Here is a 17,074-nt window from a genome sequence, read left to right as displayed (position 1 = left end):
GCATGCCACACCTCACGTACGAGGATTACGTTAGTTAATTTCGGCGTTTCTTTGCAAAGCCTCTATTTCGCTTCTTTCAACGTAGGCGTTGCTCTTAAGAGTCACACACGAAGATTTTCCGTCCCTCGTTCAGACCTGACATTGCGCCGGTGGAGGGAGAAAACTGGAAGTGTAAGCAGGGAAAGAACCAGAAAAATGAGAGATAACCCAGGGTAAACGTTACATTAGCGAGGTGGAGGAATACCCAGCAGAAGGTGAAAAATAAATACTCGGCCTTTCCTATGTCTCTGTGTAGCAAGCACCTGCTTCCCCCCCGGGGAAGCTGCTGCAAGGGCCTGCCGGTTCCCCGCCGCCGGCAGCCGCCCCCCCCCCCCCCCCCCCCCCCCCCCGCCCCGCGCCTGTTTGAAGCAGCAGGTAGGCAGGTGAGCTGTGTAGCCCCACGTTATCCTTACCGAGCTCAGGAAAAACAGGCACCCAAGTGTTTTTGTTTTTAATCCAGATTAACTAAAACCACGGCAAAAACTAGGCGACACCACCGGGCACCTCCCACCCGATTGACAGCTGACTTAAAGGAGACAAGCGCTCTGTGATTGCTTTGTTCCTGGGTCGTCGGGTACAAATTTACTAATTAACTCGGATTAATTAGCGACGTTACGGCTCAAGCTTAAAGGCTGTGGTGCAGGTGAGGTTCATTAGCTGCGAAAGCCTCTGGCTGGGCTGGCCGTGATCGACCAGCGCCTCTGAAGCCGCCCCCTTCAGCTCTGGCGGCCCCGGGAGGGAGCTGAGAGGGCTCTCACAGAGGCGGGAAAGCCTCTCCCTCACCGGGCACCTGAGAAGACGCAGAGCAGAGGGAGGAACGACTCAGGGGCGCTGTTTGTGGTGGGCTGGGTGCGGCGGAGGCCGTAGGGGTAAAGCGTGAGGAGAAAGGCGAACCTTGCCCATATCAGTTCGTGCCCCGAAGGAACGCGTTCTGCCGCTCGGCAGAGCCGCTCTCCTCAGGCTCCCCGCCCCAAGGCGGCGCCGCTCTCCCGAGGGCCGCAGCGCGGCAGCGGTTGGTAAGGGCGGGTAGTTCAAATCCAAGCGAGGGAAAGCAGCGGCCGCCGCACGCGAGGAGCCGGTGTGGGTGGAGAGAAGCCAAGCGGCTCCTCGCTAAGGGCAACGGGCCCCAGAGCCAGGTCGGCGAGCTGCTGAGGCGGCAGGATTCCTGCTCTCTCCAGCCAACCGGGGAGGGAGGCTCCTCGCCTTCACCCCTTCTCGGGGGGCGCCGCCGACCGCCTCAGCCGCCCTCGGTGGTAGGGGGCCTCTAGGCACCGTTCCCTGTGCCCAGCGACCTGCTCGATGAGGGGGTGAAGCTGTTGCTTTCGTGTCCGTCATCCCAGGTGACCGAGAGACTTTCGGGTGCTGTTCCCTAGGTAGTCGTCAATTATCTTCGTCTCTGGGTAATTAGACGTAGTGAACGCGTGTATAGACCAACTGAAAACTGTCTCAGCTGAATGTTTCTTTTACACCTCTCTATGTCCTTTCTCACTATAGGTTATCGGTAGGGGTAAACAACACTTTGAATAGAGTACCTTTACTTTGGAAGATCTCGAGTTGCTTCACAAACTAGGGTAAGTGACCCACGTATTACAGATAGGATTTAGCCATGCCATCTTCAACATTAATACATTTGAAAGTATTGATGACTTCTCTAGTTCTAGATCTGGGTGCTCAAAGAGCAGAATCTTCAGGTATCTGCAGTAAAACTGACTCTGGTATCTTTTAAACCAGAGAAAATATTCTTTTATCACTAAAACTTCGCCTTTGTTTTCTTAACAACGGTGAACAGTGGGAAAAAAAGTACAGAAAGCATCTTGTTTGAGGCATAAATGCTCAATGTGTGTTACTAGTGAATGTAAATTAGTACCAGCAACAGGCACCACTCTATCCTAGAACTCGTGTCTAAATTACAGGCACTATTTACACTGCCTTCTAGTAACCCATGTTTTTACCACTTCAGGAGGCTCTGTAAGATTAGGCTTGTCAGAAATTGTTCCTTGCTTAAACGTCCAAATCCTGTTCTTAATTTAGTTTGGGTCTCTGAATATGAAATATTCTGTTCTGTAAATTGTCAGGAAGTTTGCAGCTGACTTGTAGATCAATTTGAGAACTACAAAATTAATAATAGGTACAAGAAATGTGTAGAGCACAAGAATCTACGCTTAGCAGATAAGGATTTTATTCCTTCCTCTATAACTGACTTGCTGTGTGACTAGTCTTTTCTTCCCTGCACATCTGTTTTATGATGCCTAAAACAACGTTAATAATACTTTTAGAATTTACTTCAAGATCCTCAAATGAGAAGGACTTGATGTCATGTATCAAATCTAGTAGACGAAACCTTTCTCCTGATTAAAAAAGCAAGTGCTTATACAACAGTAGACAAGTCATAAGAGTTTTTATTAGGCATCTCTTATGAGTAGCATGACGCTCAATCATGTGGTGTTCAGCACCTCTGAAGGGCTTTCCCTTCCGTACTGTGTTAGTAAAATGAGACCTTGTGTCAAATTAAATCTTAATTTGCACAAGTAATACGTTTTTGGGGAAAAAGTAAGTATACAAACCAGAGGTGTATACTGGGATTTACTGTAGAGAAGTATAATGGACATTGTTCACTCGGTGTCTGTAATTGCAGTGGCTTCCCTATAATTTTTCGAAGTGCTGCTCAAAATCGATACTGTAAGCTCACAGGCTCCACCTGCTGGGCGTTGGCGTATTTACAGGTTTTCGGCTTTTAGGCTACCAACGCTCCTTTCACACTATTTTGATCTCCCCTACAGCTGCAAAAACTTGTTTTTCTGTGATTTTTACGTTACTTGAAACACAGGTTTGCTTAATTCTTTTTTATTGTCATATTTTAAATTTACTATACTCTTAGTTGTTAGTAATATTAGGTATTTTCTCCCATGGAATGTCCTGAGAATGAAACATCGGGGTAATCGTGGGTATGTGACCTCTTTTTTTTTTTTTTTTTTTGGTGGGATTGGGATTTTGTATAGCAGTCTCTAAATAACATTAAGAGTTTAAATCTCTGTCCATCAGCATTTTTGGTAGGAGTATCTCCTGGTAATGTTCATTAACTAACTGCAGTTCACCAAAATTCAGGGGGGAAAAAAACCCACATACCTGTTCTTTTTTTAGATTACACAAAGATAATGTCTTATTGTTACTACAGGTTTCTTAGAGGTCTTCCTCCTTTTACAAAAAGAGCTACGCTGATGTGGTCCTCTGCTCATAGTGTGAGTAATCAACTGAAGAGCAGCAGTGTACTACACCAAGGCACTTCATACCTTTTTCCTATATTTTAAACGTTATTTTCCAGTTTATGACACTGTTTTCAGCTTATTGCCTAAAATGTTGAAAAGTGACGCAGATAAAAGGCTAGACACTGCTTTGAGTTGGTCCTGCACTGTCAAGGAAGCTACCCTAGTTTATGTAATAACTAGCTTACGTGTTTTGCATTTGCACTGTCATTTATTTTGCTGAGCAATAAAAGAGAATGAAGAAAAAGCAGTGAGGGAAAACAAATGTTAAGGTAAGGGAAAGGAAGCAGGCTACACTTCAGTCTGTCTTTTTGGAATTATCTTATACTTTGCTTTCCTGGAACAATTCTTCTCAATTACGTGGATGGATTTTTTTTTTTGCATTTTAAATCTGTTTGATTTCTTACTGATATTAGCATGATTCTGTAGGCCTTCATCCAGGTTCTCACAGTCTGCCGTTTGATATCCTGTTCCTTTTGAACTTCTGTAAGCTGCTGTCTCCTCACAGCAGAAAACAAAACGAGACACTTTCTATACTGCAATGATCTTATAAAGTGCCTGTAGTATGGGTCAAAAAATGCTAATAACCCAAGATCAGAGAACAGTCTGTGCGCACCCACCCACCCACAGGCAATTTGGGTTCCCACTACCTGTATTTGGTGGCTTAGGGCTTGACTAATTCAGGACTACTGGGATATTAGCAGTGTCCTAGTATTTAGTGTTTAAGCCACCTTGTAAAGATTCCTATTTCTGTCTGTTCTGAAAATCAGTCAATATTTCCATGCTTTGTTTCAAAATACCAGCAATATACCCCAGTAAAAGGTGCTGATTCAAACTTTGAAAGTCTTGCAATGTTGATGTGAACTGCTATATTTTCTGTGAGAACAGCCCTCATACTGGCATTACTTATAACATGTTTTATACAGTTACTGTGTCTTGTGTATATAGAAGGCAGTGACCTGTTGCCACTGGTTAGGGTGGAGAAACTTTGCCGGGTATGAATGTCAAAAAATGTAAGTCTGTATTCTTATACCTCTTATTTAAATGGGTGCATCAGCCACATGTAACTTTTCTAGGAAAATATATAGTAACTCTTAAAAGCTTTTATACTTACAAAGTTTAAAAGAAATAATCTTTCCATGTACATGGCGAGAGGATGTACAGTCAGTCTGTCAGTTTCTTTTAAAGAGTTTAAAACTTTATAAAACTCAGTTTACTGGCAGAGCTGAGCAAAAGCAGAGAGCTTCTTTACAAAGTAACATTAAAATGTTAAGGCAGGTAAGAATGCACTGTTCACTTTGTAACTAGGGGTTAAATTCTATTCACTCCAGGGTCTGTAGAGATCAAAATAACAGGGATACCTGTGGACTTGTGACTTCATGATTAATCCTCTCATTTTTCTTAAGGAGAAAACGGCATTTGTCTGAACTCATGTATTACTGTAGTTTCTAGTTCTTGAGGACTGAACTGTTAGTGGTTGGATGAACCAGTAACACAATGCTAATAAAAGTTTTGATTCTAGTGGAATGAGAGGGAGTTTTCTCATTTATTTCAGTACAAATGAGACTAATTGCTCTTTTGCTTGTTTGAAGTGTTTTTCCTTGGATGAGAATTGACAGATGAATGAGCTAACTGTATGTTTTAATTTGCCTCACTTAAGGTATACTATGCATTTTAATTACTCCTTTTAACCATCTACTTGATAGTAATTTATCTTTGTGTTCATGTATAAGCACTGTTTCTACTAAGACTAATGAAAACACTTTTGTCATGGCTGCTAGCTTGATAGACTTACACAAGGCTTTCTCACTAATCTGAGGGTGTTTTTGTGACTGCTTTTATCATTTGTTTCAGAAATAACATTGGTGTCTTCATCTACAAAGTCCAAGTGCCAAGGAGAAGATGTCAGACAGTCATTCAATAACGGTCAATGTTCTTAAAAGAAATAGATTAACATCTCCCAGCAGTAATTTTAAATACTCCAATTTTAATGACACATGTTGCGCTTCAGTATTTTTGGACAGCAGAGGCAACGAGTCAGTAAAAGATCTTGATGTAGACCATAAAGAAGCACCAAGTGTAACTAGTTTATCGTTGCTACAAGAGCATTCTAAGCCCAATCATCCAAATGCCCTTTTCCCTGTGACCTCTTGTGAAAATGAAATTAATTCTATCTCCTTATCAGAAAGAAGAGAAGCAAATAGAAGTGTAGATCTTTTTGAAACTCCTAGAGCGAGTAGAAAAGGCTCCTCACTACGCAGGTGGCTGCTTTTATCTAAGGCTGTTCCAGCTGGCACAACTGTAGGATGCTGTGAAAGGCAAGCTAGTTCTTCAGGAAGCAGCAGGAAAAAAATATTCTCTTGTGGTTTGAGCTCTGAAGAAAAACTTCCACAAACTGCTTCAGATTCTTCAAAAGGTCAAAGTTACAAACCTCTGACAATTAGCACCTCAAAAACTGAAGACTCTAATCCTGTTTGCCCAAAAAGGAGACTTTCCTTTTCACAACAAAGGACTTCTACGCTAGATGAGTCCAAATGTAAGGACCCCTTATTGCTAGAACCAGAATGTTTATCTCCAATTCAGTGTAAGGATATTACTGTTAGTAACACCAATGAATTAAATGAAAGTGTCCTTATGAATGTTAGTGGTAGGTTGCTTAGGACTCCTACTTATGTAGGTGTGTTACCTGAGACCAATGAGGGTAAGTTTGTGACTTCTATCAACAGTCTTGTAGAGAACTTTAACTTTGAACTATGTGATACAAAGTCTCCCCCTGCCAGGGTGGCAAGTTACCCAGATCTTTCAACACCTGAGGACAGTGGATATAATTCACTTCATTTGGACAAATCGGGAGACTCACTGTCTGATCATGAGGGATCTTTCCAAGAGTTCTTCCAAAAACATAAAGAAGGTTCCAACATACTAGATAGTAAGAGAAAGACAAGAAAACTTGAGCGAGTTAGAAGGTTATCCACTCTTCGGGAACAGGGCTCACAGTCAGAGACAGAAGATCATCATGGCAGTCCTTCTACATCAACATGTATGTTAACAGAAGAAAGAAACCTTGACAGTGAAGACCATGCATTAATTTTAGAAGAAAAGCCTAGTGGAGATGTAGTTCGAAGTCATGGAGATCTCTCAAGAACTCCAGCTCTGAAAATAGTTCATGATATTTGCTTGCAAAGACGAAGATCAGACCAAAGTCAAATATCAGAGAATATTGATGGAACAGAAATACTTGCATTAGAACATGTTCTTGCTGGACTTATTGGCAAGAAAATGGGCCTTGAAAAATTAGATATTTTAACAGAATTAAAATACAGAAATTTAAAACATGTTCTTGCTATAGTTTTAGATGCTTTGACAGTGGAAAGTCTATGCAGGTAAGTACTACTCCCCAGCCACCCCCGCCCCAAAAAGGGGAAAATATGTGTTTCTGCAAATAGAATAAGTTCTGGAATAGCAGGTGGTGTCAATAGAATTTTTTTGTTTCTGAGGAAATTAAAAAGTTTTGTCACCATTAACTAAGTGGCTTTTTCTGTGTAGTTCTAAAAATATATTGTATGGGGGAACTAAAAACATAAACCAACAAAAAGCCAAACACGGGAATTATTAAATTTAAAACTAAATCACAGTACTTACAATTTTACAATATATTAAACATTTCTTTAAGCCTAGAAAGCAATTTATTATTAAAAGTTCCTCAATAATGCATAGTACTCAAAAAAACACTTTCTAGATCTGTTCTTATGTATTTAATTTCATCAGTTATTTCTAAGTACAAAGATTACTCAAAGAATTTTGTTTCATGACTAATGTTCTACATTAACTTTCAATCAATAGAATCTGTCACTTATTTTGAAGAATTTAAGAATGCCATGTGTGTTATTAGTTACAAAGGGAATGGGAGGATAGGTGGAAGTATAAGTGCATGGATGTTTTCAGAACACTTAACAATCAAAAATGTGACTAGAAACAAACCTGGTAAGTGGCTTATGTGGGAGCAAGAAATTTATTTAATTTTGTAAGTCAAAATATGCTGTTATTTATATCGCAATTGTTTTCTAGACTCTTCTGTTATTCTATACAGTGGTGCATAAGAGTACAAAAGATCTGTGTTTCATAACAATACATTGTATTAGTATATAGCAGTAGTCTGGAAAATAACCAGACTAGCATATGATATCATGCACAAATCTTTAAAATGTAGTCTTACTATCACGACTTCTGTACAACTCTGCAGAAATGTGAAAGTGGATCCTTTTTTAAATTAATTTGTTCCAGTATTTGGAAAGTAAGCAAAACCTGGCGTGAAATCATTGTACAAGATAAAAGTGCAGATAAGAGGAGAAAGTCGTACATAGAACAACACCTGAAAGAGGAAGCTGGGGTAAGGTTTGTCTCAAAGGTAATATTTTTTCAAGTGTGAAAGATGACTAGTCAGAGGAAACTTCTTGTAAAGCTACACAAAGGCAGCTGATACAGTTCCAACATCAGTATGTGAAGGATTCTAACAGAAGAATTAATAGCTTTTATTGCTTTTTGAACTGTTTGCAGTTTGAGTACTAGTCTTTCAACCACGTAAGACTTTCTCTACCTGTTTTCCTGAGAATCCTGTAGCATCTCTTCCTCAGATGATTCTGGATTTAGATATTAAACCCATACCTTTGTGTCATGCTGTTCCTTATTTTCCATTTCACTCTAGTCTGCAGTGCTGTAGGACCCACTCTAGACTACTCCCTGGTTATTTTCAGGAATGCTTGTAGCTAAGTTTCTTCATGGTGTACTTCTGAACATTGGAAGGACATATAGAAGTTTTTAAAGGGATATCTAGAAAATCAAACATATTAATAGAAATGTATTTTTTTCAGATTCTCCACATGTGTATACATAGGCACTTCAGCGTAACCTTGCTTTAATTCTGACAAAACTTATGTTTGCTGTTTCAATGCTTGCTGTTGTGTCCTAATTCAGAAACGTGAGGACCAGCAGAGAGTGCTAAAAGGCAGCTGGCTTTTCATCCTACTCATTGGACTCTTTTTCTAATGGTTCCTGTTTCTTGTTCCCTTAATAAATATAGACATTTAATGGGAAATACGTGTACTATACATAATTTCCTTTTCTAATGTGTTATTGCAGATGGAAAACCAAAAAAGGTGAAAAATAGCTGCAAATTCTAAGAAAACCCTAATTTGCTTGCTTTTGTGTTGGTTTTTTTTGGATTTTTTTGTTTCCCTTTCTTTATAATTATAAAACTTTACCAGGAATATTTCTTGAAAGCTGAAGATGCTGCCACAAGAGTTAATGTTCTCAGTAGATCTGCTCTAAGGCCTGTTCAAGCTCAAGCCAGAACTCCTGTAGCACAAACACCACCATCATACTCTGAACTTAAACCCAGGAGATGCAGTTCTGCTCCCCATTCAACTAGTAGACAGGAAGAATACATAAAAGTAAGTAGCTAAACCCCTTCACTTTCAGGTGTTATAAAACTTTCATTTACTAGAACTAAGTAGCTTTTCTCTCCCTCCTCTTGCTACAGGTTGCTAAAACTCTTTTCACTGATGAAGCTCTAAAACCCTGTCCAAGATGTCAATATCCTGCTAAGTATCAATTGTTAAAGAAATGGGGACTATGTAGCAGAGAGGCATGTGCATTTGAGTTCTGTATTTTATGTCTGTGTGCATTCCATGGGTCAAAAGAATGTAATAGTCTATCTGCAAAACAGAAGAACAAAAAAGATGCTCTTCCGGGAAGTGCCCAAAGCAAAAGAAATTTAAAAAGACTCTAAATTTGTAAGGTGTGTAAGTCCTTATGTTAATTCCTCTTCCCCTTCTCCTAAATTTCTAATCTTGTTCATATTATTCCTAAATATATGCATTCTGAAATTCATGTTCAATGTGTTTTTGACAACTTATCAAGATGCCTTCTCACGTACATATCTTAATCAATTTAATATATTTGGTTTTGAAAAGTGAACATTTTAAAACATTTTATGTCTTGTTTTAACTATTCTGTAGTAGCTAGGCATTTACTAACATTTTTTTAATAAAGTATCTTGAATGTACTCCTCAATATCTACCTTACAGCACCTCATAGATGTTTAAAAATGTGATTCTTGTCTTAATGACAAATTAAAGAAATACACTTAAAAATATTTTAAATGGGATTTATTTATTCACTTTAAATTACAGTAAATGCTTTAAACGTATATTAAAGTGGGGTATTAGATACATATGCACAAAATACTCCCTATATAAATGATGTTGCCTCAAAAGCAATATATTAGTTGTCTGAATCTTACATCAGTATAATTATTTTGTTATTCTCTTAGCCTCTGTAATGCAAGTCAATATAATAATGATTTCTAAACCATGCTGATATTTTGTGGATATTCTATTATTCTGATTTTTACAGAGGTTTTCTTTACTTGAAAACTTCAGGTGATACAGTATATATTCACATATCTAAATATGCTGTTTCATTACCCTTGTTGTGAGCTTACCTTTATACTTAGCCTAACCTTACTTCAGCTCCAGCTACTGGATAATCTTCATACTTCTGCTTGAATTAAAGTATCATCTACTGCTAGAAATCATTTTTTCTCTAGCTGTAGATTGATTAATGGAATTATCTGATTTTGCTCTTGAACTAAATATGCTGATCCTTCACAGGAAAAGAATTCAGTCTGTTTCTTGGACCTCAAATGATTTTTGTGGTGTGATGGGTTTAAAAAAAACAACAAAACCAGAACACCCCCCCCCACCCCCCACCCCCCCCCCCCCCCCCGCCAATAATAAATAGCTTGCAATACAGGTGATGGAAGTGGACATGGTATTTGCTCTATGAAGATATATTATATATTATAATTTTTTTCTCTAATCATCCTACTTGTCCTTTCAAGGAGTTCATTTGTCACAAGCATCTTGCAGAATGCTTGTAGTCAGCTGTGTTTCTTTCCCACTCTCCCTCTGTTTTTGTCCTATGTGTTCTATTTTTGATGTTGTAACTTTACTATGTGTATTTGTAGGTAAGCCTTATCATAGAGATTTAAAAAGTAGTCTGATTAAAAGGAGCTTTCAACTAAGCAATAGGCTGTGTATTTGCCTCTATTAATATTTGTTTGCACAAACTTTTTATTTTCATTGTCTGAAAATCATAACTGAGACTTTTCTTTTTCTGTCTCTACATACAACCTGTGGATGTTAAAGGCAAATGAACCATGATAATTCACTTCAGAATGTTCTAGAGACATCACTTCCTGTTTCTAATCTCTAACTGTTGTGAATTGTAATTTGGTTAGTAATTTCAGCATACTTGATTTCTGGGATAGGAGCTCCACGTAGCATTTGGAAGGAGGAGCAGCAACATGGTTAGTAAAATGCCATAGAAGTTTTAGTACTAACACTATTAACCAAACATAGTATCATTAAAGAAGGCATCGACCCAATATCTGCCAGAATACCATGTTTATTGCATGAATAAAACTATGAACACTGTCATTACGTATTTGTATTTCCTAAGCCTTTGCGTTATTCTTGTTTAACATTAGACTGGTAACACTTGAACCGGAAGATTGAAAGAGGAGTTTATATAGAATCTATTATGGCGGAACAATTGAGGGGAAGGATTTTGGGGCAAGCTAGGCAATACAGAGGTATGTGTGTATGCAGTTTTGGCTTAGGAAGAATGGGATCTATTACAGAGAATGAGACTGCAAGTGGGAAGATTGCTAAATTACTTGATTTGTTTAATATTTGCATTTCCCTATTTGCTTGGAACTAAGTGTTCAATGTCTACTTAGAAGTTAATTTAGTTCAGAGAGCTCTATTGGATTGGTTCTCTTATTCCTACGAATAGTTAGTTTATACCTTTTTAGAAATGTTTAATAATTTCTGTTCAAGGTTAAACTGACATGATGAAGAACTTTCTAGTCAGGAAGTTATATTACATAAGAATTTGACCATATGTAGTTTAACTTTACAGTAACTTAATTTGGATTAGCTTTTTTCTTATCATTGAACTATCAAATAAAATAGAGGATGGTAGTAACTACAATTTGCAATAAGTACAGCGTATCAGCATGTCAGATTGCTATTGGCATCACTGCATTTTTACCTATGCTAAATACCAGTATACTATGTCTCTTAAAAAATAAGAGGGTGTGGGAAGAATGAAGCTTTAAATGCATCCTTGAAATTGACAGGAGAGTTATGACAGATGGTGAGAGGATTTAGCTCTCCTGATGTATGGGTTGCAGTCCGGTCTGGAAATACGTGAGGTGCAAGCCTTGTTTTGAGAACTTTAGCAATGGTTCTGAAAGTATTTCTGAAACAGATGCACCTTTGGACAGAAAGCCATATGGGAACTCAGTTTAAGAATCAGTTCTTAAGTATCCTTTCCTTTTTGAGGAAAAAATTCTGGTAAGAGTTGTGTGACTTGTGTGATCTTATCCAAAGAGTTTGCTTTTGCTAAAATCTGAATAATTCCAAAAGAATAGGGATGGTAAATTGGTTCTGGTATAGACAGTATTTGGTTTTAAAGACAATATCTTTGATATCTGTGGTGTCCTCCCAACAAGGAGTAGCTTGAGAGAAAAAATACTTTAATCCTATTTCACAATTCTAAACACCCCCCCCCCCCCCCATTTTGCATGTTTAATTTTTCCCCTTCTAAATCTGTCTCACAAAAATCTTGAATTAAATATTTCTTGTTCAGTTCAGTCTATCACAAATGTAACTATGCTCTGGTGTTCAGGTGCAATGAGTTCTCTGCTGTCGTTGACTGCTATACCAGGGGTGGGTAGAAGTGAGAAAGCCCGACTTCTCACCAATGGGTAATGCTCCTTTCTGTGACAGTGTTTTTTGGTTGTTTTTTTTTTAATTAACTTTATTCCTTGACCTAAGGGAGATGTGAAATAGTTGTATACTTGATGTGTGGCTAAAGGATAACGGCTGTAATAAAGCACAAAGTATGTTATAGTTATCTAATAGTTTGGGTGAAAGGAATCAAAATTATTTCATGATATTTGATTGCTTTATTGACAGAAATGAAGCCTGCAGGGTAGGTGAGTCGGAGTAACTTTTTTCTGAGTTCCTGTTAGTATGCTTTTTTCTGTACAGTGTATCCCTCAATTAGTCTCCATCAGATACCACTAAGCTATAGGAGTCTGGACTTGAGTGAGACAGCAAAGGAGAACACAATTTTCTACTTTTTAAAAAGTCAAAACCAACACCCCTCCCCACAATCCCCAAAACCCCCAAACCACCACAAAAACCAAACAACAAAAAAACCAACCCCAAAAAACCAAAGAAACTCAACCCCTCCTCCAAAATCCACAAATACCACCCCCCCCCCCCAAAAAAACCCCTCAAACCTAACATGCAGCCCCCCAAAACTACCACCACCAAAAAAAACCCCAGTCTGTAAGTGCCTAGCAGTCTAGGGACTGATGCCCAGCATCTTTCTTTTTCTACTGGGCTGAATTAATTATCAGAGACCTGAGGTCAGGTACTAACACTTCTAACTAGCACAGTGAAGAAAGATGCAAGGATGCAAAAGTGGTCCTTGGGTAGAAATTACGATGGTCAAGAGTTTCCTAAAACACCGTGCCTGTGATTATTCTCCAGCTCAAGAGTTTTTCTTATAATTGACAACAGATCATTGGAAAAGGAGTGAATTGTCTTTCGCTTCGCAAGAAGAGGATAGTGAGATTAATTTTAATGTTCAAGATAATATTGGGTTTATTTGCTGCTGAAAACCTTATTTTTGCAATGCTTATTTCCTTTCAGACAGGCATGATCTCTAGTGGGAGGAATGATACTCTCTACAAAAGATACCCAGGGAATGCATTTAGTTTTCTGAAGGTAATGGTTTGAGCCAGTGCTGTGGGTTTAAATTCTAAAATAAAATTCTTAGAAGTAACATTTTGCTATTGACAGATGTTGCTGCAAGACTTGTACTCCATAAATCTTTTTTTTTTTTTTGACCAGCAACCATAAACCTCAAGTGGTTTGTGAGAAGGGAATTAAAATTACTTAAGTCTGATCTTTTTTTCCTTGGTGACAAGTATGGAAGAGCTGAGGCAAAAAACCCTGTTATATATCTTTGGAATTGTTTATAGGATAGAGAATGTTAGTATGCTCTATCACTAACTAGCTAAAAAGATAATTTTTTGGTGAAATGAGCTCATAAACATTAGTCCAATTATTTTCCTAGTCCATATATTGGCTATTAATTAGTACTCCTTAGACAATTTAGGCCACATAGGTTAACTTTAATATAAGAAATAATTAATTTTCTTCCTGTTTTCATAGGCACATGAAGAAATACAGCAGTGCTAGATTAGAAAGGGGCTTCTGGAGTCTAGTGCCAAGCTCTTCTGTCAATTTACCAAGCTCTGGTTTAAAACTGAATAGAATACTGTTTCATGACCTTTATGTTGGAGGCCTATTCCAGATTGTGCTACTATTCATTTAAGCTGTTGCTTTTTTTAGCATTGCTATTTAAATAGCTATTCATTACATCTGTTCCTTTCCTTGGACTTTTTTCCCCTCAATGTTATGTGTAGTATAATTATCCCCTTATTCATTATTTAATTCACAAAAAACTCTGAACTTAAGCCTGCCTTAAAGAAGAATCAATGCAACCAGTATTCCAGGTAAAACCTCCTCAAGATCTTGAATAGTACTAGGGCTTTCTTTTCTCTACCAGAAATATTTTGACAAATGCATATTAAGATTAGCATTTCTTCTATATCTTCTGCACACTCACAGTTCAGTCACTAGGCGTAGTACCCCCACATTCCTCTCTCACAAATTTTGGAAAGATCTCATTTTTTTTCCCATAGATTCTTACTGAACCTTAAGTGTGTAATCTCATACTTTGTACTGCTAAGATTCAGGCTTTGTTCTTTCTCTACTTCAGTTTCGTGGTGATTTAGTATTTGGTGTGATTATATTATATCTTTATAAGTGCAAATTCTTTGTAGTGAGTCTTACAGGATTTTTTTTCCATGTAAAACATCTAGCAGATTCTGTTATCAGTTGTCAGATGCCCCAACAAAATCTGACTGCTGCTTGGAAATGTGTTTGTTTTTAGTTAAACTCAAATCTTGCTTTTTCTTCCAGAGCTCTGATTGGTTGAAATTCTCATTACAAAGAGACATTTTTCTTCCTCTTAACTTTGACAAACCTCTGTGCTGTATTAGAACCTGCCCAAACTTGTTGGAAGCCTAAATGCTAGTAAGGCCTTATTGAGCTGGGTGCTAACGGATGACTATTAAAGAAACAGCTCTTCAGCTGAAAATATGGATGGCATGGCATTCTGAATGAACTCATGAGAACTATTGAATACTAGAAACTTAATATAAAAAAATTTCTGACTTGGAGACTGGAGTTCATGTGTTAAAAGCCCCTCTAATTTTTCCCCTCCATGCTCTAAAACTCATTCTGAAAACAGTTCTGCAAGGGTTGTTGTGTCTTAATATTCTGCAGGCACCTTCAACCTCTGGCTGATGGGATGTGGAAACTGTGCCTGTATTTCAGCTGCTTCTTTTCAGTCCTGAATCATAGTGAAAAATGTATTTCTGTAAGCTATTCAAACTTAAGACATTGTGTCATGAGTAGAACCAGCTGAAGAGGTGTAAGGATAGTAACTCCTAGGAAAAGAGGGACAGCTAGGTGGAAAGCAATAGCACCCTAGATAACTTTTAGCAAGCCTTACTGTGTTTATCATTTGGACATGCAAGTTCATTGCAGAATTAGTCAGCAGCTGTGCAGTAGCCTTCCACTTTAGGAAAAATGTTAATTATCATCCTAAAGTGCTGCTGTTGCCTAAATGGCAGACTCGTATCTCATGTTCACTGAGCAGACACTACAGTTTCCTAAGTACTGAATTGGATGTGACACATCATTTGGGACCTGAAGAACACATCTCCTAGAAGTGCTTTGTTATGCCAGCACTCAGTACCTAGCCTGTATGTAGGCCGTTGGGATACAAAATGGAGCTTTCCACTAGTATGAATCCATCACATTTTCCTGTTGCACATTTTGATAGATGCCACACAGATTGTGGCAATAGCAACACCTTTGGCTTTTAAACGCGAATTTTAGTTGTTGAGAACATTCTCCCATCTTGAGAAAAATTTTGTACAGAAGAAACACTCCCACAAAATATTGCATTTTCAGGTTTATCTTTTCTTTATCCTTTTCCCATTGTACAGTCTGATGTACAAAACTTGTTATTGGGATGCAGTTATTCTCCAGCCTTGCTGTTGGAAGTGTTTCTGTCAAGAAGTTGTTCTAAGACTATGCCAAAGAAGCATGGTAAGATGGAGCATGATAGGTCCTGTGTTCTGGACTCTTTCATTGGTTTAAATAATTGTCATAGGGAGAATGTAATACAACACGGAACAGACAATAAGAGAACTAATTCTTGAAATGCTTTGCTCAATTAACTAAGTTAAATGTGAAACTACCTTAAGGGTTGAACTGCTTTCCCCACTGAAAATAGTGCTTGATTTTTAAATGCATACATTCTGTTGATAAAAATATTTTATCACAAGGGGGCACCAAAGATTTTTCTTAGAGAGCAGAAATTTAGTTTTATTTCTTTAACCCTTACACACTAACTCAACATTACAAATGAAAAATGTTTTGAATAGCTTAAAGCAAGGGTGGCCATAATTCCTCCCCTCAGGAGCTGCATACCAAAATCTTCAAGAGAAGAGTGGCATCCTGGGAAGCAAATTCAGATGGTATTACTTCTCCAGGGCCTCCTTTACAAGGTGAAGCCGTGCTGGGCGCACAGCCAGGTCCTACAGCAACCAGGCAAGACCATAGCATCATAGACTGGCCTAAACAGTGCTTGCTGGCTCAGCTCCTCTTTCAGCCTATGGACTTGGATTATCCAGCAGTCTCCATGCTAGCCTGGTGTTGCCTACAGAGCTTAATTCTTTCATGGAAGTGTTGCAGTTGAAGTATTTGAGTATTGATAACTTCAGGACCTGCGTGCTCTGGATTTTGTTTCCCAACTACAGACAATGTATTTGATAATAAAATCCAATACAGTTTTACAAACTATGAAACAAGTGCTGCCTCAATCTACCAGGATTTAAAATGATCACAGGAAAAATATTTTATTGCATGCATTTTATTCATTTATTCATACTTAATTGATTTTTTTCTGATGGCTACAGTGAACAAGAAAGGGAAAACATTAACTTTTTTTAAACTCAAAATTGGGAAGGGGCTAAGTATTCCCACAGAAGATATTTTAAAGCAATATCAGAATGGCAGCATTTTCTTTAGTCTCTTAAATGAAGACTGGGTGACAATCTTATCTTAATGTGTGCTTTATTATTTAACTAGGCATTTCTGGAGTCTAGGAGAGCAATAGGGAAGCAGAATATCTACGAAATAAGGAGGTTATAATTTTGTATGTTTTTCTGAAGTATTATTGAAATCTTAAGGAGTACCTATTAGTTATGGATTCCTATACCATTCTTAACACCTGTTGCGTTGACACTGCTGTGTTCTGGAAGTTGATGTACATGAAATCTTTTTCTTTTTTCCTCCTGATTTTGTTTTTCTTTTTTTTTAGCTGGATCAGTCTCCCAGTCTGCTTCATTATACAACTACACAAGCAGTTATGGCAGTGTAACACAAAAAGGTGGGAACTGGTAGTCAGTGGGATGCACTGTCTCAAACAGCACTGCTGCTATCCACAGGCTTGATGCATCAGTAATATCTCATGTGGATAACTAAGCTCTTAGC

General features: G+C 38.2%; 1 protein-coding gene across 4 annotated transcripts; it reads left to right on the top strand.

Annotated features, from left to right (window-relative positions):
- Window positions 1-1,096: 1,096 nt before the first annotated feature.
- Window positions 1,097-9,452, top strand: FBXO43 (F-box protein 43). Of its 4 annotated transcripts, none has more exons than XM_040588731.1 (4): window positions 1,097-1,379; window positions 1,534-1,610; window positions 5,157-6,685; window positions 7,587-8,566. In XM_040588731.1, exons 3-4 carry the CDS (start codon window positions 5,205-5,207, stop codon window positions 7,729-7,731), a joined length of 1,626 nt encoding a protein of 541 aa, XP_040444665.1. In that variant the 5' UTR covers window positions 1,097-1,379; window positions 1,534-1,610; window positions 5,157-5,204; the 3' UTR covers window positions 7,732-8,566. The 4 variants fall into 4 exon arrangements, with proteins under 4 accessions (XP_040444665.1, XP_040444663.1, XP_040444664.1 ...); XM_040588729.1 differs by having other exon boundaries at window positions 1,097-1,412; XM_040588730.1 differs by having other exon boundaries at window positions 1,097-1,439.
- Window positions 9,453-17,074: the final 7,622 nt, after the last annotated feature.

Source organism: Falco naumanni, chromosome 3 (genome assembly GCF_017639655.2).
Source record: "Falco naumanni isolate bFalNau1 chromosome 3, bFalNau1.pat, whole genome shotgun sequence".
NCBI lineage: Eukaryota > Metazoa > Chordata > Aves > Falconiformes > Falconidae > Falco > Falco naumanni.
The sequence above is the reverse complement of the archived record's forward strand: the minus strand, read 5'-3'. Positions and strand labels throughout refer to the sequence as shown.